This window comes from Vanessa cardui, chromosome 9 (genome assembly GCF_905220365.1).
Source record: "Vanessa cardui chromosome 9, ilVanCard2.1, whole genome shotgun sequence".
Lineage (NCBI taxonomy): Eukaryota > Metazoa > Arthropoda > Insecta > Lepidoptera > Nymphalidae > Vanessa > Vanessa cardui.
Genome location: NC_061131.1, coordinates 3,912,712 through 3,934,891, shown reverse-complemented (window position 1 = coordinate 3,934,891; position 22,180 = coordinate 3,912,712). Strand labels below are relative to the sequence as shown.

Here is a 22,180-nt window from a genome sequence, read left to right as displayed (position 1 = left end):
GTACGTGATCGCAAAATCAGTTCTGATCGACGACTATTTAGTTTAAATTTCAATTAAATAATTATATCCCACGTGTTCCTGAAATCTCGAGGAAATAGGTCTTTTGTAGACGCAATTATGCCACGCACAAAAACAAATCAAAAAGGTTTCACTTTCTATCTTTATTTTACGTATTTACTAGATAGTGATATATCGTACTGGAATTTATTTGTCTTATTTCAATTCAATAACAAATTAGATCACAAAACAACGCACTGTAAATCAAAGCAATACTTAAAACAATACAATTTTCTCTTGTCAAAGGCGATCACTTGTTATCCTACAATGAATAAAAATACATATTATTATGTAAATAGGTCCTTCAATTTTACCATTTTTTTATATCGAACCCTTTGTTTTTCTTCCCCAATCGTATACGGTCAGAAGTTCTATTAGAGGGATTCGATTGACGAGGGTTCATTTGGTTTCACTTTTCCAATCCTCAATTATTACAAAAGACAATTTTATTTCCAAAAATTTATTTCTCACAACGGAACAGATCGATACATTAGTTTTTATACATTTAACTAGCATTTACATGTAACGATGAAAACAATTGAAAATCAATTTATTGAATTACATTTTCAAAGAGTATCGTAATCTTAAAATCAACTTCTCGTGTATCCATATTAGAATTAAATTATACAAATAATAAATTAAATTAAATTAATTCCAGAGAACACAATGTTCTCATAATAGTCTCACTCTTTTATAGCCATATTATAAATATTTAATAATCCACATTTTTCTTCGTAATTTTATATGAGTTTTAACAACTCGCTTACAATAAGACTAATTATGATAATTATTTTGAATTATTTATTTTAACATATACATATGTACAGTCACATTAATAGTGATTACATACTCACATATAGATTTTTTTTAATTGAATCCTTGTCTTATGAAATTAACATTTTATTACGTAAAAGAAAATTTTCATTATAAAGCGTTCAATACAAAATACTTCGCTATATAATCGACTTGCTTACAATTTTGTTTCGGCGTGATTTATATGATATGACTAGTTCGTGCAAAATTATTTACAGCGATACCTTAACTTCTTAAAAACTATTTTATAATATTTTTTTTTTACTATATAATACATCGAATATTTTATTACGTGTACAACAAAATTCTCTTTTCAAAAACGTGTAGGTACGTTACAAACAATATATAGCTTAAACAAATACATGGCCGTTTATTATAGATATTAAAGTAAGATAAGATTTACGCTAGAATAATTGCGATGAATATTCAAATTATAAATTCCTGTAGCAATAAACAGCTGTAGCAATAAACGCAACACTTTAAGTTTTAACTTCATTATAACGAGTTCTCAGTTTAAGCGTCTTATGTCAGCAAGCGAGGTCACGCGAGTAACACAACCGCCGTTATGATCCAAAGCCGGGATAGATGGGAGGGGGCCGCGTCGGGGAGGGGCCAACTCTCGCCCCACGGGGACTCGCCCTGGCCCCTCAGCTCCGGTCACATCGTCGTCACCATTTCTGTCAAATGAAGCCAATTAATTCAATCAATGATAATTTGTTTGACTTTTATATTTCGAACACTATTATCGTGTGAATTGATGTCTATGTAATTGTATGTTTAAAAAGTTTATATAAGGGTTTAGAAGGGCGTTAGAGCGTAAAAATTAAAGACCAAATTGACTTTACAAAGGTCGTTCAACAATTTAGTGATAATGAGACAAGTTTTACTTCACTTGGGATTTTATGATCCCTTCACGGTTTTATATTAAAGGGAAAGTTTTGGACTAATGAGATTAATAATTTATGAATTTTATTTAAAGGTTAATTTTAAGTTACCTGATGTAAAATGTAATCTTATTCGTTAGTTAACGATTTGACGTGTTGTTAATTTGCAAATGAGCTGAGATGGCCCAGTGGTTAGAACGCGTGCATCTTAACCGATGATTTCGGGTTCAAACCTACTCAAGCACCACAATAAATATGTGTTTAATTTGTGTTTATAAATACATCTCGTGCGCGGCGATGAAGGAAAAACATCGTGAAGAAACCTGCATTTGTCTAATTTCATCGAAATTCTGTCACATGTGCATTCCACCAACCCGCATTGGATCAAGTTGGTGGCATAAGTTTCAAACCCTCTCCTTACTGGGAGAGGAGGCCTTAACCCAACAGTGGGAAATTTACAGGCTGTTACTTTACTACTTTACTAATTTGCAAATTAAGTTGTATCTGGTAATTCGGCTAACATGTAAACTTAGACACCCTTCTGAATTCTTACGTTAGGTCTACGACTCATACCCATGAGTGAAATCTTATCATAATATATTACATACTATCTCGCTTGTAATTGATAATATTCTATCGAAATTTAAGAAAGTTTTTTTATAAGATACCCTTAATTATCATCGTTCTATTTGGAGTTAAAATACTTGGATTGTGGTAAAATATAAAACCCCCTATTTCCTTCACTGGTGAAGTTTCATTACATTCATTTTCTAGGTGCTAGGGCTTAGTGCAAGCCCACCTGGGTAGGTACCACCCACTCATCAGATATTATACCGCTAAACAACAGTACGCAGTATTGTTGTGTTCCGGTTTGAAAGGGTGAGTGAGCCAGTGTAACTACGGGCACAAGGGACATAGCATCTTAGTTCCCAAGGTTGGTGGCGCATTGACGATGTAAGGAATAGTTAATATTTCTTACAGCGTCCAACACCCAACGAATCGGAATTGCGATTCAACGATGGAATACTGCCATCATGCGACGAGGTCAAGATTTTTGGGGCATGTATTTTTTTCTTATTTTGATTTCTATAAGTTCATTTAAAGTTATTAAGCCCTTAAATTTATCCTGCATTAGTGTAAATGTTATTCACATTTAGATAGACATAATAATTTGTTTTGTTACCAAGATTTTGCATTTGATGTTGACTAAGTACAATGTAGGAATTTTCGAGAGCAGGATCTTCCATCACACCTCTATGTAGCTGTTCCAAGTGTCTTTCAACGTCATCTGTAAAATATAACATGATTAAAAAATTCTTATCAGTAATCGAGGATATTATGAATATAAGCCAGGTAAAACACTTTATACAATATGTGTATATTTTCATCTTTGGATACTTATTAAATTTTTCCACTATGATCTGAGGCAACATGCATAATATATATCATGAAGGGTAACTTCCCATAATGAAGGAGAAATCTAAGTTAAGCTAGTTTTTAACGGATTTTAATCGCGTATATTAATTATTTTTAACATCCCGGCTTAACTTCTTAATAAGAAATCGTTGGCGGTAGTTGTAAATTATATTTCTTTTGTACTTTAAATAAACATATCTCACCTTAGTCTACCCGTGACCACGAACGCTGTAAAGTGCTCGAAACGTCGGGATGTTAAAAATAATTAATATACGCGATTAAAATCCGTTAAAAACTAGTTTTATTTCAAACACTTTTATTGTTCCCTATTTTCTTTCTTTTATTCATGTGGTATATGTTGGTCATACCATAATCCTAGATGGTACAGGCAATCTGATAGAGTGCACTTGCCTAGAAAAAGCCAGACACTCTCGAAACACAGACCCAATTGAGTTTACAAATATCGTTCTACACAGACGCCGGAAGGACATTCCTTGGCTGTGCGAACGAGAAATGAGGAAGCAAAACGTAACCTATTTTATAGTCAATATCCTGTACTTCATAATATAATTCTAAAATAATTCAGTCTGTCTTAAAACTATCACGATTTAAAAAGTAAAATGCATGTTTTATGATTCTTAAACTGTCAACTTATAAATTAAGCTAAAATTAAATTGCATAGACTCAACATTAAGTCCGCACAGTCCGAACGATTGCAAAAAGTAATATTATCTTAGACAGCTTATATATTTTACTATCTTGATGGGTTAAGTGCATACGCCAAAAAGTCAAACACTGCTATAGTATTGTTTGAATTACTTAGTCAATATTTATAGTTTTTGACAACTTACAACTATTATATTACATAAAAAATATATATAACAACAGGAATTGTTATTTATATCGCATTTATAGAGTATAGAAACCAGGAGGAAAAACCGGAAGAGAATCTTAATTTACCACTACTCACAGTCAATATATCTTGCTTTGGGCATTCGTTTCCAAAATAAAATTACACTGATATTTTTTAACGAAAGAATAGTTGATAAATACAAAGCTCTTAAAATAAAAAATAAAATAGTTGACAAATAAGTCTTCTATGAGCGTACTTTATTTTTTATTTTTTTTAATCTTATTTTATTTTGGGACTTTTGTCTAACACAGGTCCGTCAGTCCTATATGAGCGTACTTGAATAAGGAATATTTTGATTCTATTAGTACGAATACATTATAAGATAAGACACTATACGATATGGAATAAAAAGTTTATTTATATTATATCCTTTATTATTAGTTATATATTTTCTCTTGAATTGATAAATTGAGACTCAATAGCGATTTTTTTTCTGTGACTTAAAAACGTTTATTTATTTTGACTATAAGCCCTTGTTTAAAATATTCAACAAATAATATTATATTAACAAAATTTTAACTTGCCAGTAAATTAACCAACGTCCAAAGACTTCAATATTAAAAGGTCATATGTTATATATTCATTATATTTATCAATTATCATAATGCGATTAACTAGTGAAAGAAAAGCATTTGTATGTGTAATAATCTACATAATTTCAAACTGACATGATATCCATCGTGTTCCTCACATGATCACATTTACACGCTTCTTGAGCATAGACCATAAATCTATTACATGTCATTTTGACTCTTTCGACGTTAAACTGACGTTCCTTGCCAGCGGTTTACTCTCGAGCAAGTAGGTCAGCGCGTAATGCATCACTTCGTGTAAGTATATAATATACATTCATACGTGCGGTATAAACGTTTTAAAAGTTTTAAAAATACACGACTAGTTTTTGATGTTATAGTTTTAACGCAGTTGTTTTTATATTTAAGAGCGTTTTTTAATTCAGGCATATGTTAAATTAAATATTGGATAGTTGAGTGTATTGCATTTAAGATAAATATTAAGTTTTGTCTTTTGATAGTTTTTCTCTCAAATTTTTAATTAATTTTAGGTACATAAAATGTCAAAATTAACGTCACCATATTATGAGTTTGTAAGAGAGAGAAATCACTTTAAATTTATATGTGTATTTTTTCTCTTTTTGTTCTATTTATAGTAGCATGATCTAATTTTCCTTCTATTACACTTTTTATGTTGCTAGCGTGGTAAGATAGCAGTGATAAGTTCATATAACGTGTTTTAAAGAGGTTATATAATGCTTAAGAGCTATTAAGTAGCGATTTATCGAACGTGATGTGAATGTGAATAAATATCTATAACATTGTATTAGAAGCCATGGTAAAATTTTAAATGCAGTTCTTGTCTTTGTTATACCCATCCAGTTTTTACATATCATATAAATATATGATACTAATAACAACAATACATTCTATAGGTAGTTTTGTTGCAGTTTGAAGGGTGAGTGAGCCAGTGTAACAGACACAAGTTGAGCACATCTCAAAAATCGTGGCTTATTGATATAAGAAATAGCTAAATTTCTATTGAGTTCATTGTTGAGCATTTATCAGATCGTCTATTTAAGCGTCTGTCTACCAATTTCATCATTAAAAAAAAATATGCACTTGGCACAACATCAAACCCAAGGAAACATATTGAAACTTGTATTATACTGAGAGACTTAGTTAAGGCTGCTATCTTAATTACGGATAGTATACGTTGAATATTGGTAACCATAGTTGGCAGCAAATTGGTGATTAGACGCTTGCCAAATGTATTACAGAATATATTTTACTGCGTTGATCAAATGTATAAGGCGTATAAGATCTTGAGATTATGAGTTCAAACTCGGGATTAAAACACAAAAAAAAAATCATGTTTTTCGGTCAACAATGGCTGTGTTTACTCTACCCTTAATAATGTAAAGCGTTGGCCCTGCATCTAAACTTTTACCGGTCTTATTGGATTAGCTGTCACATCTAATCGTGAGAGTGAAGGGATAATGCGGCCATGACGAAATCCAAAGTCAACCTACTACATATTATATACATATATATTATACATATACATCCAAAAAAAAGCTTTTAATATTTCACAGTTGGATATTTAAGATTCATTACGTTTATTTTTTATTTTATTGTGTATTATTCTTTTCAAAATATTTTTTTATGAAAGGAATGAATATAAAATAAATAAGTCGAGACGTATACATCTAATACTGTCTATTACAAAAAGATCTTCTACCCGAGGGACGATAAACATGTTTTCCTCGTCCCAACGGGTCACAATTTATGTTTTCTGTTTAAACGAAAATGAAATACTGAAGGTTAGTTAATGAATTCATTCAGAGATATACGTGCTGATTGCGGAACTTATTCGAGATATGATGGAAAACTTTTCATTTTATTCAACCTACGATATTTTTAAATGTACACTTTGACTGTGGTTTTCAACAGAACATAAAAAAAGAGAAAAGTATATTTTTTATCTATGGTTGAAATAACTATATAATACCTACATATCTTATAGTTGATATTGCCTATTAAATTGTTTACTGTGATAAATATCATATGATATATAATGTATCAGGCTATATAGCCTGACACAATTTGTTTTGATAGACACACTTATACACTTATATATTTATTAATTATAATTATAGAGATAAGATGATAGCTTATAATACTATTAACTTCTCTCTGGCTAAAAATTGCAAAATGAAATACAATGGACACTAAAATAATTCATATTTTACTTTGTACCAGGAATTAATATTATTTTTTATAGTAGATAAATATATCTTTATATATTATGTATACATATATTTTGAACATATTAAATCTTAGTTGCCATCTGCAGACTTAAATCGGGAAGAGATTTGATAAAGTAATAATTGTATTATACTCACCCGGTGGCAATGTAGTTGTAGGGGGAGGTGTTGTTGTAGTCGTCGTTGTTGTCGTTGTTGTAGTTGTTGTTGTCGTAGTTGTTGTTGTTAACACTAAAACATTTCATAGATTATTTTTGGAAAACAATGTTTTAATACCTAAATCCATTCTTCCTCTTATTGGGTAGGTTTTAAAATGTATACATTGCGAGTTTGCACTTATTTAAAAAAAAATGCACTTGGGTATTTAAATAAAAATAAGTGAAGATAAAACAGTTCAGTAATTATTTTTGTTTTATTAACCGTGGGCAATCATTAAAAAAATTGATACAAATGCTTAAATTTTTTTAAAAAACAAAAATGTATCATGTTTTCTTTTTAATTTCCAATATAGTGGTAGAATTTTGAAATATCCACATTAGAATTACTTAACGTGAACATGCCTACGTCATATAAAATTCAATTGATAATCTTACTATGTAAGAAAACTTCCGCCTGTGCCTTCCCTAAGTTATTTTCAACATGGCATCGATACGCCCCAGCATCGTCTCTTGACATTTCAGCCACTTGCAGCGTCAGTGTGTGCCGATAACCTCTGGACAGCTTATTTATTCTATACTTGGAACCTATGAAAGAAAAATATATTTTTAATTCTTGGATATACATAAATTATTGCCAATATATTGTTTAAAAGATTTTTTACCTGAATTATTTAAAAAGGCTTATTTATATAAATAATATCTAAGCGAAACATAATTTAATAATCTACACAAATACTGATAGCAATAAGATAACTTATACACATACTACTATACTACAGATTTCTTTCAACAAACTGTAAAATAATATTTAATACCTAACTAAATCCCAATGATATATGAATGATAAATTTATTCTATATTAATAGTCTCAGCGAATAAAAGCGATGACATAAACTTGTGATAAATTGTAAAAATGATTGATAGTCTTAGGCGTAAGCGGAAGAAACTGGTAAAGAAAAAAAATATCCATGAAATGACTAAATTTTATAAATTTCTTTAGCTTTTAAATAACATTAGTTAATTCACTCATCGTTGTGAACACTTAATGGAGCATTAAACAAAACACAATGAACAACACACGATTGCAAGTGTTTTATTTGTAAGTCCTTTGTTTACCGAACGAACACTTAACTAGCTATTGTTGTAGCCAGTGTACATTCCGAAGTACACACGGCTAGTGTTCCCCAATTACACGAAAACATAAGTGGTCTGATTTCACGGGGATTGTGTTTCATCTAATATGTCCTTGTCATTATTATAAACACAATGTAACAAAGCATATAAATCGCTTCCCATAGACATATATCTTGAATAATTTGTATTCAGTGAATGATATACAAATGAAGTTTTGATACAGAAATTTGTAAATAACGAGTTGGCTCTTAGCAGCGAAATCAATCATCAGTTACACGAAGCACTCCTGGACATTTTGGCGAGTGGCCAAGACTTAGACATGACAACGAGTGAAATGATAAATGAGTGGGGTGATTATCCAGCGAGAGACATTTTAAAATATTCCGGATATTTTGTCAAGGAAATACTTAAACGTTTTCTTTTAACAACGACACTTGTCCGAGACAAATGATGCGACATTAATAGTTATGATTCTCTAATATTCGAGTTCAGAGATATAGAAAAGGCTTCGACTGAAATAATGAAATGTGCTTACCATTAACGAGTCTCTGTTCGCTGTTTAATATCCAGTAAACTTGTGGTGTAGGATATGCTTCAGCTGTACACGTCAGAGTGACAGCGGTGCCTGCAAGTGCTCGGATCGCAACTCGTCCAGCCCAAACTGATGGCGTAACTGTTCCAAAAGATATTACATTTACAAAAATCTTGTGCTTTTTGTAGTATTTAATAAATATAGTATGCAAATTGTCGTGTTAATAAAAATCGGAAGAGAATAACAAATGAAGTTCAACGATGTTAATGTAATGCAAATAAATTCAAGTCAAGTAAATTTGAAATTTAAAAACATTTCGTGAATAAAAGATGGATATTGGTCTCATTCATAAATGCATCACAAAGAGCCAGTACTCTGTCCAAACATCTCAAACGTTCCCTCGTATTCTAGTCTCGTCAGTACGTTGGTCTATCCATCCAACGCGTCTAAGCCAATAGAGCGCGCGTCATTTTCAACTTGTCAGTCGCAATTTCATTTCGAACATTCCCTCCAATATTGGATGAAGTTAAGCCACACAATTTAATTTTGCGATGTGGCTATTGATTGGACTCACACATGACGTTTATTTGTATCCTCTTGCTCACGGAGGGTGGGACCCCGTTAGTTGCTATACAGAGGTAAGCGCCTGATGTAACTCGTTCAACCTCCGTAAGATTCAGCCATTCTCCGCTGTATTTTGACACTGAAAAAATACCTTCATTAGTCTTAACGAAATCTATTGAAGACAGACGGACTGTCAGTGTTGAAATACCATATCGTGAAATGATTTCGTTTAAAATTAAATATTGCAAAATTATTATGTATACAAAAAATTATGAATACGAGATATGTTTGAGATTATTCGATAAATTTACTAGAGAACAGTCAGTACGAGCAAATATAGGTACACATGTAGAACATGTTGAAAACCAGTTCAAACCAGTAGTGGAATTTTGATAATTCACAATCAAAACACATATCTCATATTCATATATATTTCATGATAGTGTGATGTGTATTTCGGATCAATCACAAATCTGGCATATGTGCCCAATAAGACAACATTGGATCAGAGTAGTGGAATAAACTTCCGATTTTCTGCACAAAAGTAAATGGGCTTAGCCTAATATTAGGACATTAATATGTTGTTAGTAGTAATATATTAATGTGTATAAATCAAAATGTGTAACTCAGAATACCACTATCTTTGAAAGTTGGCAAATAAATGAAAAAATATATAAATCTATTTTAATTTCATTACAAGACGTTATATGTAATAGTGAAACGACTACATCTGAATTTTTTTATTTGAAATCGAATTAATACTGACATAATATAATGTAAGTATAGGCTTAACCGGTTATAATCGTATCTTGATGATACTCTATGAACGTCAAGTGTATAAGAAATAAAATTTCTTACATAAAATAGATATACTTCATCAAAAATTACTTTCTGAAGAGCGATAACTCGAAGGGAAAGTCGAAACGAAAAAAAATTGGTAAAAAAAGGTCTCATGTATCTGAAACCATCAAGAGAGAGACGTTTTCCTCAATAGTCTGCTGTCAACGTTTTAACGTCGCTCAAATGTTAACCAAATGTTTAAAAAAAATCATAATGGGTTCCACTCGCTTTTTTAACTTTTATTAATCACTGTAATTTGATTGAAAAATGAGTATAACAAAATACATTTAATTTGGTGAGTGAGCGAGTGTTACTACGGAAATACGGGGGATTTTACAGCGCCAATGTCTGTGGTCTATGATTTATGTATTTATTAAGTTGTCTATGGCTAGGTCTGACCTGATGTTTCAACAACATCTAAAATTAGGAGGTATCCTATCTTTCTTATTGTATTTTCTGACCATCTTACAGTAGACGTATCGTGTTTGAATTCATTGGAATAAAACTGATTCCAATTTATTTATTTTCAATTATAAAATGATTGTTAGATATTTATTTTATCGACTGCAATTGATCGAAAAATAGCAGGAATATTCTGATCGAAGAAGCGATTGTTTCAGATCAAGTTCAAGACGAATCTTGATTGAGGGTAAACTGTTCAACGGAAAACTTATTCGGAGTTTGTTGTTGAAACTTTGGCAGCGATTGAGAAAATTATGATTGTTGAAATGGTTTCCGTAATATAATTAGTACTGGTAACCTAGTAATGTAAGTAATTTTTTACATTTAAAATTGTCTATAAGGTTTTTGTTTAACGCACAATCTTGCCTTGCTACTTGTCCACTACTGGATATAGGCCTCTCCAATAGCACAAGGATAGCTTTAAATTAACGGATATTCCACGCAATAACATATAATATGGATGTAATATATTATACTAATAGCATCTAATATACCATACTGTATGTACCAAATCCTAAGAACCATTTGTTTCTTCTTACAAGTATGTACCGTTGAAGGAATCGTGCATTAATTGAAGTTTTATTTATTGCTAAATCGTCATAATAATATCTGGTTACGATATGTAGGTATGGCTTAATGTACAATTGTTTTCATATAGTATGTGAAACAAATATATTTTCTACCAAAATGATTAATCTTGACTTTTTTATCCGATGATGCGTGAGTACTTGAGGTCTACTTTGAGTAAGACATTGGGTGTATCTCTATATCCATACACTTCTATTGAAGGAAATATATTCTTAATATTGATTCAGATACTGTTTTGAATTGGGTGATCCGTAAAATAATACTTATGATTTATATGCGATTGTACAAAGTATATACCTTAAAATATAAGTAGAAACATTGTCTTTGCAAATGAAATCATTATAAATTAAATTGTTCTCTCGATAGATAAATTATGGACTATGTATTTTTGAAAGTTATAATTGAGTTCTGCACATTTCTTATTATTTGGTTTCAATTAGGACATTGGCAAAATTACAGCGTTTTATAAAATTACATATTTCATCATCGTCAAACTTATTATATCTGAACACTGCAAAAACCTTTGGCGGTCAATAGGAAAATTAACTTAAAAAATAAAGAATTAACTTTGACTTTATTTTTAAAATATACAAAAAAAAAACGCAATACAACGAGTTCGTAGAAACTAAAGTTCAAAATTTTATACATTGCAAACGTAGAAAACTTCTGAAAGTGACAATCCGTAAAGTATATTTGAGCTGGAATGCAAATTAGTCTAGTTTACATTCAATTTGCAGCCGCAGGCGGCAAAGTTTCCTTTGTTTAGCTACACTAACCGCTGCTTGTTCTGTTTCTACCTATACAATGCGAATGTTTTTGTACAGTATCACATTATATTTATCACCATCCCAAATAACCACACAAATAACTACCTTATTACAATTCTATAGAGACTGCTATCCCACGAAGAGACGACGATTCTATTGCATACAAACAGATAACTAGGATTTCCAACTAAAGTTTATGGATAAAACTATAGTATGTATCTACTTTTAGACCACATTGTGGAATATGTTTCATTAAAACAACTTAATTTTATGTAGTGTTTTTACTATGAATTTATCCAGCGCTCGAATGAAACTCGAATGTATATTTTTTATCACGTGACAAATTGAAGTTTTAGTTTGTGTTAGTGCTATTTTTTTTTGTAACATCGAATATCTCATTAGTGAGCGGACAAAGTGTGTCAAGACATGACTGCGTGAGGGCGACGGTGTTTAAGGAGCGTAGATTGTAAATAATGATGACAAGTTTTAATCCGATGACATCTATCTGTAGATGTAAAAATGGTGCTCGTCGTCATGGTAACGCCATAACTTGAGAATGACGTAAATTTATTTTTTATACGAATATGATCTTTACACGAAAGTTATAACTGGTAATATCATATGTCCTAATACTTTCGTCATTTTGACGTCGATTTACATGCACTTGCTTTCTCGGGTTGAACTGAGGCGAGAATCTATAGCGACGAATAGCGTCGAATGGCGCGATAGGGAGATATTTCTATTGGTTGTATACATCGGCAGTAATCGGTTTTATTGAATTTGCCGATGCTACATCTAAGTTGTGGAGTAATAGACTTAGTTTCAATTCTTCTATTTTTTAACTTTTTTGACACTTTAAAGGTCTTTAAAATAAGGTAGAGAAATGTCACTTATTTCGAAATCTTAGAAACTATAAGACTTAAAATTTTAACTTAGTTACTCCTTTTGCGATGTGACTTAATGCTTTAATAAAATTTAAACTGCAAGGTAAACTTCTGTATGAATTTACCTCTACGAATTTGTTGCAGCTACCACTAAATTTTTATCCAGCCGATCTTACTTTACGGTTGGATTATTATATGTTTATATTATATATTCGAACCGCGAGGATTGAGGATTTAATTCAACAGTCATATCTCAATTTAAAAACAACTACGTATTTATATATGACAGCAAATGATTGTTTTGTTTACAATTCATTTTATGTTCAGCGTCAAAAGAAAACATCGTGAAAAAACCATGCAATGTATGCGTCACGTAAAAACTGGCCGCATTTTAATAGTCTTAAAAAGATACGATCTTGGCTTAGCTACAAGTCTTTTACTTAGTCAATAATCATTGGCAGCCGATGATATCACAGACAACCAATAAGCGTTCTGATTAAAGTAAAAATAAGTCTACAGAGAAAAGTCAGCTGTTCAAATTATTTTAACATAAATTCGTATACCATTTTATTAAAAAGCAATTTTACTTAACATTTCTTTAAAAAAGGGAAAATGTATCGAAACAAACAGTTTCTTTTTCGTGAGTACGTATCATGCGATAATCTTAATGCTGAATTGTAATGGAGCGCTTGTCGGATTACCTTTCAATCCACTTCGGCGGATGTACAAAAGATTTTCTTTTCAACTAAATGGATTTTTTTTTGTATAGAATTATTTACATCGACGGCATTGAATATAGTATGAGTATTTTCAATCATAGAAATGTTATATTAATTGTATGTATTTGTATTTTTTTAAAGGGCAACGTTTTTGTTATCTTGCTTCCTTTATATTTAGCTCTAGATAAATAATAATAAACCCTTTTTTTGTATTGGATACACATTAATCATAGTCTAAGTCATTAGTCAGTGATTTACTCGAATAAGTAGAACAAGAAGAAATACTTAATGTACCCACAATTAAATATACAATAGAAGATTATGTAATATGTGTAATAATAATCATTTTATTTCGGACAACAAAAGTGAATATAAAAACATTTTTTTTCGTATATTATACTAATGTTAGTAACAATTTATCCTTAAAACTCTGTTAGATATTGATTAGAATTAACTCAAATCGAGTACAAGAAGTAAACAGGTTTTACTCGTAGTACAACTTGCTAACTGTTTACTTTGAATAGCTAAATTTCGGTTTGGAGATACAGTAGTTGTTGGTTGTGGGTGGTTTTATAACGATCGGTTACGATTATTTTCGCTGTCTCTTATATACTTACATAATTAAATATTAGAATTAAACATATTTCCAACTATGTAATAGTTACGTCGGCATGATTTCCTAACTTTATTTATAATGATTCTATGTAAAGAAGTATTCTATATAATAAATTCTTACGTAAACAATAATAAGGAATTCGAAAAATAGTTTATAGCTCACCAAGCGTTTGATTGTCAATCTTAAAGTGCCTCGAATCTTCTCTCCTCCACATAACGTTGGGTGGCGGGACGCCTGAGGCGACACATCTCAAGGCCGCACTTTCCCCTTCCTTAACTAGCACTTCACCGCTACTCGCTTCGTCGTCTATATCAGGGGGAACTGCAAAAAAATAACATTGATACTTTGCGGGAAGGTTAATATCATATCCATACTAATATTATAAGGCAGGAGAGTTTGTTTATTTGATTGAACAGGTAAGTGTTAAGATCTACTGGAAAATATTTTGTCATATTGTTGCAAAATTCTTGTTTTGAAACCTTATAAAATCTTCAGACTGCAAATTTGACAGATGTGATCCATTTTCTAATATTGAAAGTCGTTGGGAAATACGAGGACACTGTTTATTTGCATTTTGGAACTTTGTTTTAAACTGATCTGATATTTGATGAAAATATCGCTTTCAAGTAATATGTTACAAAGATACCCAAAAAATTCCTATTCCAAAAATGTATCAAAAATAAAATTATTAATGTAATTTGTTGGTAGTGCGTACTAATATATTTCTGTGGTGATTTGTCTATTCTAAAATGAATATTATTTTTTAATAAAATTTTAATCGATATGTAATAAGATTCAAATCGATATGGATATGTTCCCATGAGTCGTAACGTAAACCTCAATTTTCAAACACGACAGTTATATTTAATATAATTTTTGACAGTTTCGCACCTGATATAGCAATGAATTACAAATAATACATGAATTGGATAAATATCTTATCAGTTAAATATGTACAGGAATCGTTTGCTTGGGAGAAATCACAATATGCCATCGGTGTAATCTTTGATACTTCTACAGCACTTGACCCAGAAAATGCTTTTATATAAGCATAGCTGTTAATTTCGTTCCATAACACTTTACGATACTTTTATCTTTAAATATACTTAACGATAATACACACTCTTATCTTTATTCTTTTATGCATATATTTGACATAAATTCTTATTCGAGGCAATGATATCTTGGATGTTATGATGATTTGCTTCTGCCAATTTTTTTTATATTGGATATAGTATATTTTCATTGGTGGTAGGGCTTTGTGCAAGCCCGTCTGGGTAGGTACCACCCACTTAGCAGTTATTCTACCGCCAAACAGTAGTGCTCAGTATTGTTGTGTTACGGTTTGAAGGGTAAGTGAGCCAGTGTAACTACAGGCACAAGGGACATAACATCTTAGTTCCCAAGGTTGATGGAGCATTGACGACGTAAGGAATAGTTAATATTTCTTACTCGTCGGCTAACGCATTCCATAAAAAAAAAACGTAATATTAACACATAGTCAGTTTAATTTTGTTCTTTTTTTTAAATATTTGTTTGTACTATATACGACGTTTTAATAAGGTTATTCAGATATTTTTTTTTTATTTCTTGGACAATGCTTTTAGATTTAATTTTTCACAATGAAATAAGCAAATGCATTGAAATTAATATTCCAACGATCGTATCGTATCGAGCATTTTCTTCCGCCTTTAGACACTAGAAAACCGCAGCACTATCTGTATTGCGTCGAATTCTATTTGTTTATTTTTTTACTATTTATTGTGTTGGATATCGTCTTTTCACAGAGGGCACAATATTTATCTATCAAGCGGAAATAAAAGATCCTATCCTATCGATTCTATTAAATTAATATGTATGTAATGGTGACACAAAATAGCTTCGAAAATCCATTCGAATTAAGGTATTCCTATAAATTTTGGTTCCGATATCCGGATATGTTCAGATATTTAGTACAAATAAGTTACGGAAAGAATAAAATTATACTTTTATGTACTTATAGATAATTATCCTAACTGTATGTATCTATAAAAACCATATATATCTATATAAACCATAAGTAATATATGTATATATAATGGAACCTTTGTAGTCTTAAGTCATCATCATCCCCCTTTTCCTAATTTTATTTGGGATCGGCGCAGCATGTCTTCTCCTGCCATACTTCTTTGTCAGACGTCATCTCACAAGTAATATTCTTTCTAACTATATCGTCTTTCACACAGTCCAAGTCTTAAGTCTCGTTAAATAATACTAGTAAATATAAATCTTCATTTGACTTTTACGCTCTTCCGATTAAATCAAATCAGAAAGAACTTTGACGTATTATGAGAAATCTTTTATTTACGAGGACTATACAAAATCTACATTATAGCCTTTTATACGTTATCTATCTGCTACCTTACACAGTCGTATAAAACATAATTAGAATATCTAAATAGTTCATCACCTACATTTACGATTACGATTTAAAGTTACACAGCTTTGATTTTGAATAAGCTAGACGAACCTGTGGCGTCCGCATGAAAAATATAAAACTTTAAAACATCCAAAAGGGGTATCCACATTGGTACACAAACCATCTACTCGCTTAATTTCATTTAAATCGGCACAGCGGTTTTAGCGTGAAGAGATAATAAGCTTACTTTCGCATTTATAATATAAGTGTAGACTGTGAGCATTTTTAAGGAGCTCTACTAACTGACTATTTATATATCTTTAATAATACAACTGCTTATAATATAATTGTAAAAAGTTTGTAAATTTAGTGGCTGATTAGGTTAATTGGTCAGTATGGACTATAGACATTGGAGATGCAAGAAAAATAATCAATCCTTAGACCGATAATGCGCCACGAACCTTGGGAACTTAATCACACTGAATCAGTAAAACGAACACAACAATACTACGCTGCGATATTCTACACTGATGGGTACCAACCCAGATGGACTTATATGAACCTAACACCAAGTGAACACCAATTATAAATTAAAATATCAAATTTGTAGAGAGTTCTACAATTTGAACCCTAACCGAGAACCGACGTTTTCCCAGTCAAGAAGCGTAAAAGACATTTGGTTCCTGATAAAGTAAGCTACGAGTAGTTGGAAAGAGTTTCCGTAAGTTTGTTTTAGACGTCCCATTTCCCCATCCTTCGTAATATCTTCCGAGGGAATAGTTCTCAGAATGTTTATCATCGACATCATAAGTTCAGTATCGAAGTTGTAGGTTTTGTTGTTTCTTCTAAATATTGATAAAATAGGTTCTTGGAGGTAGGAGGAGGAGGTTGCCTAGTGAGCGATCTTAACTGATGATTTACTATTGAAGGACATCGTGAAGATACCTGCATGTGTCTCATTTAGTTATATTATTATCTCATATAGTTGAATTAGCTCCAAATTTTTTACCTTGGACGAAAAGAAGGCAATTGCTCAACAGTGAGACGTTCTACCAACCCGCATTGGAACAGCGTGGTGGAATATGTTCCAAACCTTCTCCTCAAAGGGAGAGGAGGCTTTTAGCCCAGCAGTTGGAATTTACAGACTGTTGTTGTTGTTGTTGAGACGTTTACAAGGTTTTCCTCTCTAATTTGGAGATGACCCATACCTGATCTTAAAGTATGATAGGAAATAAAAACAAGCGAATTTTGTCCGTAAAACCCGATAAGCTTGATCGATGTGCTTATCCCGATTTAAGGCAAGTAGCCTATATCAAATTGTATTTTTATTAGCTCTCTGGTTCGGTGATGAAGTATATACAAATTGACAGAGTTGCTTTTTTTTTAGTCTGTTATCATGGTCCTTCCCCTATAAGAAGAATTTACGTCGCTGCATAGGACTTAAGTCGATGAATATAACATCCCGTTAAGGACAAACTCCAAAAAATACCATTCAGATAATCTTTTTATCATAAAAAGAAGTCTAAACGCTGATTTCTACTATTTTCATATTTATTTAACTTTGATCCTAGTTACCTCACTCAACATTTTCAAGAAAGTTTAAACTATCTTTGACTCATAAACGTAAGCCTAATGTATAAATACTATACGAATTTTATTCCTCCATTTAACCCTAGCTGAAAACTAATTTATAAAGAACCCTCTGTTCACCTATTCATAAATAATTCTTATGCAATTTTTCACTCCCTTAGATCTATTGGTTTAGCCGATAGGTTATGTGTCGGTAAACCTTTTTCAAATATTAATTGATTTATATAAATACTCACCAACAACTTGCAATAGATGTGTCTGACTCATCATCGGCTCCGTGTTCACTTGACACATGTATCTCCCGCCGTCTGTCGCGCTGACGTCACGTAGGCCAAGCGTCCATGCCCCGTCTCCATGCTGGACGCTGATTCGATGATTTTTCGTGATCACGTGACCCGCTATTGTGAGGATGGTTTGCGTGTCCACGCGTAGCCACGCGACCTAATGCATAAATTATTATTATTCAAATGTTTATAAAAATACTTATGACAATACTTTACAAAATAATAATAATATGAGACAACATCACATACATTACTCTGATGTAGCTGAAGCACTTGTGTTATGGAAATCAGAAGTAACGAAGGTACCACAAACACCCAGACCGAAGACAACATAGAAAACTAAAATGGTAATCTACATCGACTCGGCCGGGAATCGAACCCTCAAAATCGGACCTCGGAAAGGCGTACCCATGAAAACCGGTGTACACACCACTCGACCATGGAGGTCGTCAATAATAATAATTTATTAAGTTCATCAAATCATAATAACAATAACTTTTAAAGTGTACCGTGTTTTAAAAGTCATATAGTAAATTAAATTTAAATTAAAAAAAAACGTAAGTATGTGTAAATTTCCAAGTCAAACACTAGTGTAATAGTTTGATTCTATGATTCTGTTGTGGAACAGTAGTAATATTTATTTATTTGAAATTACCGCTATAGACTCTATAATTTCTATTGCCAAAAAAATATATTTTGGGCCGTTGCAGAACTAACAAGATACCATATCTCCTATCCTATTCCATATCTGCTTTCATTTCTTTCATGATATATGCTGAGTCACCACTTTCTAGTCGGCATTATGATTTATTATATACACTCCCTGCCCGTCCCGGCTTTACACGGGTACAAAAAGGTTCTATATACAACTTCGATATTGAAAAACCAATATAAAAAGAAAAAATCTCGTGCTTTCTCAGCTAGGAAATTTGAAAGTATCGTCCTTTTTCTACCATACGCATATTATAAATATATTTCTACCCATTTTGTCAGTCTGTTTAATGACGAGGAAAGAAGCTGGCAGGCAGACTTTGTTTTTGACTAGGTTGTTATAATACGTATGTTATGCGAATATTCTTTAAATGTGCTATATTATACAATAACACAACGTAGCGCTAAACATAACAATGTGAGTATATCATAATTCACTTTGTTTTTGTCTTTTATGAATATAACGCTTATCGCGTTATGCGTGAACATAATGCGTTATTTTTGCAAACGCAAAATTTTCACATTTTTAATAGCTATGTTTTATTTTTATTCATAATAATAAGTTATTTTTTCAACTCTCAAAGCCTTGCTATAAATTGAATTATTTATTAAATTTACAATAATTTAAGTACAAATAAATTTCATTAAATATATGTGTTTCCAAATAGTTTCCAATAAATCAAATTTGTTATCGAGTACGTAAGAAAAATACACGAATAATAAAAAAAAATATCATAACATAGTACCCGATATTTTGAGATTGATTTTTTACTTGCGAAGAGTTTACTATAAAGTCTTGTAGTTGTTTTTAAGACAGATTAATGAAATAAATAAACAACAGACCGTAAATGTTTAAAGGAGGGACGTTTTCCTTATTCCGTCAAGAAGATTGATATGTAGCTTAATACGTGCTGCAGAACTCTTTTGTAAGAATAAACGTGAAACACCGCAGAATGTCATCGTTAAATTTCATTCATTGACTGTCATAAATTTAAAGCATAAATAGCGTATTCGAAATCGGTTCTCGACAATTCGTGAGGGGAAACTTACAGACTAGAACTAATGTAGTATTATTCTGTAACAAGAAACTCGAAAGTCATAGCAGAACACGATCGTGAAATGTCAGATTCACAATCTGAAATTTACAGAATTGATTAAAGTGATTATTAGCTTTATAAGCTAGATACTACACGTATCAAAATGACGTATCACCGTAAGTCAGTTGTCAATATTTCACAAATAGTTATAAAGTGAATTATCGCGAAGAGAACTCTTTCGAATTATAGTCAGTGTCGCTTATCACATTCTGACATTTCACGATCGTGTTCTCCGGTGAGTTTCAAATCCCTGATCCATTATCTTACAGAATTTATACAGATCATGTGTGGATTGACGGATGATCGTGACGTCATATTCTACAATGTTGTTTTTTTACATCAATGTACCCACACATATATAAATATTATTTTTAATGAGCACAATGTATCAAATCCAATAACGTCATAAATTAAAATGAAAGTAAATTATTAACTCTAATTCTAATTTATTTAATGTATGCTACTTGATACTGAAAATTTATGTTTTATATATAATTAAAAATAATATCATGCTTAGCTATGACGGGAAAATGGTGTATCATCAGTGTACCAATCCACTTTAGAGTAGAGTGGTAAAACAAGTTCTAAACCTTTTTCTATGCCACACATTTACTGTCTGCTACTTGATCTTCCGTATATTGAAACTTACCTTAAACGTTTGTAAATTGTCAACTGTACAAGTAAGAGCCGCGTCTCGGCCTACTGCCACCGTCACATTTGATCCTGGGCCCACAAATCGTGGCAAATCTGTAACAAAATAAAAATGTTTAATATCTTCATATAACAGTTAAATTAAAAATATCATCGTAACATATTGTAAACACTAACTGATAGTACGGTTTCACCTCGTTCGTTTACATTTTAAAACGATAATGCTTCACGAAATTGTAGGAATAAATAAAATGTTACTCAAACGTTGATATAATTTAGACTTTGTACAGTCGGGGTAAGAAAAGGTTCGTCACCTTAAGATCTATTTTCGTGTGCTCAGTGTGAGCGATACTCTGCGTTATCGGTAAGAATTACATAGCGTCGCAATGCATTAATATTTAGATTCAAAAAATACTAAGAGTTAAAAACTTTATACAGGAATTAATTTGAAAACTGACGAAGGTTTTCTTACTCTGACTGTGCGTCCGTTTTCAATGTTCAACCTTCCTTCGTACAAATTAAAAACATATTGTAATAAAAAGTGACTCGCAAATATGAATTGTTCTGAACACATACAAATACTCATTTTAGTTTTTGATCTGTGATGAATCAATCCAATTCAAATCTAGATTAAAAATAAAACACTTTCAATTTAAACGCATAAATTCTTTGCTTTTCCCGGTTCATGAATTCCAAATATCACGGATTTGAATTGATGGTACAAAACAACGATGTCGAATTCATATGAAACAAGCGCTATAGAATTTAGATACAAATATTTACTTGACTAATACTGACGATAATTGAATAATTCGAACTTTGTACAGGGCGTGAATAAACACAATCGTATAGTACGACACAACTTAGATGTAGCATCGGTAAAATTCGTAAAACCGATCACATCCGAATTAAGTACGCTATGCCGAATTATCAATATTTTATTTTCTTCTTATATATGATCTTTACACAAACGTAGTAACTTGTATTATCATATGACCTAATATATTCGTCACTTCGATTTACATGCTTGCCTGCAACGAAAAGGAAGCTATTTCTATCGGTTGTATAAATCGGCAGTAATCGGTTTTATTTCATTTGCCGATGCTATATCTAAGCTTTGGCGTACTATACCTGGGTGTAAAATATTGGAAAACTTTCTCTCCGCGACCGAGCTCTGCTAAAAATTTTCAGTTATAATTTATATCTAAAATTTTTAAAGTCATAATTTATTCCACTGGTTCCTACGTCACTGAAAGGCGTCGTAAATTTCTCAATGGTAAAGTTAAAAAGGACAATACAAAAGTTTTATATTTATACGATTCG

General features: G+C 31.6%; 1 protein-coding gene across 1 annotated transcript in view; it reads right to left on the bottom strand.

The window, feature by feature from the left end:
* Window positions 1–553: 553 nt before the first annotated feature.
* The window catches only part of LOC124532638 (lachesin-like), a 79,715-nt gene continuing 58,088 nt past the window's right edge, over window positions 554–22,180 (bottom strand). The window contains exons 2-10 of the mRNA XM_047107664.1: window positions 20,856–20,953; window positions 18,351–18,555; window positions 14,289–14,447; window positions 9,261–9,389; window positions 8,690–8,827; window positions 7,456–7,605; window positions 7,001–7,093; window positions 2,938–3,042; window positions 554–1,547 (exon numbers count right to left, since the gene is read on the bottom strand). Coding sequence (XP_046963620.1) covers window positions 1,528–1,547; window positions 2,938–3,042; window positions 7,001–7,093; window positions 7,456–7,605; window positions 8,690–8,827; window positions 9,261–9,389; window positions 14,289–14,447; window positions 18,351–18,555; window positions 20,856–20,953 — 1,097 coding nt within the window. The 3' untranslated portion in view covers window positions 554–1,527. The remainder of the gene's footprint in view (window positions 1,548–2,937; window positions 3,043–7,000; window positions 7,094–7,455; window positions 7,606–8,689; window positions 8,828–9,260; window positions 9,390–14,288; window positions 14,448–18,350; window positions 18,556–20,855; window positions 20,954–22,180) is intronic.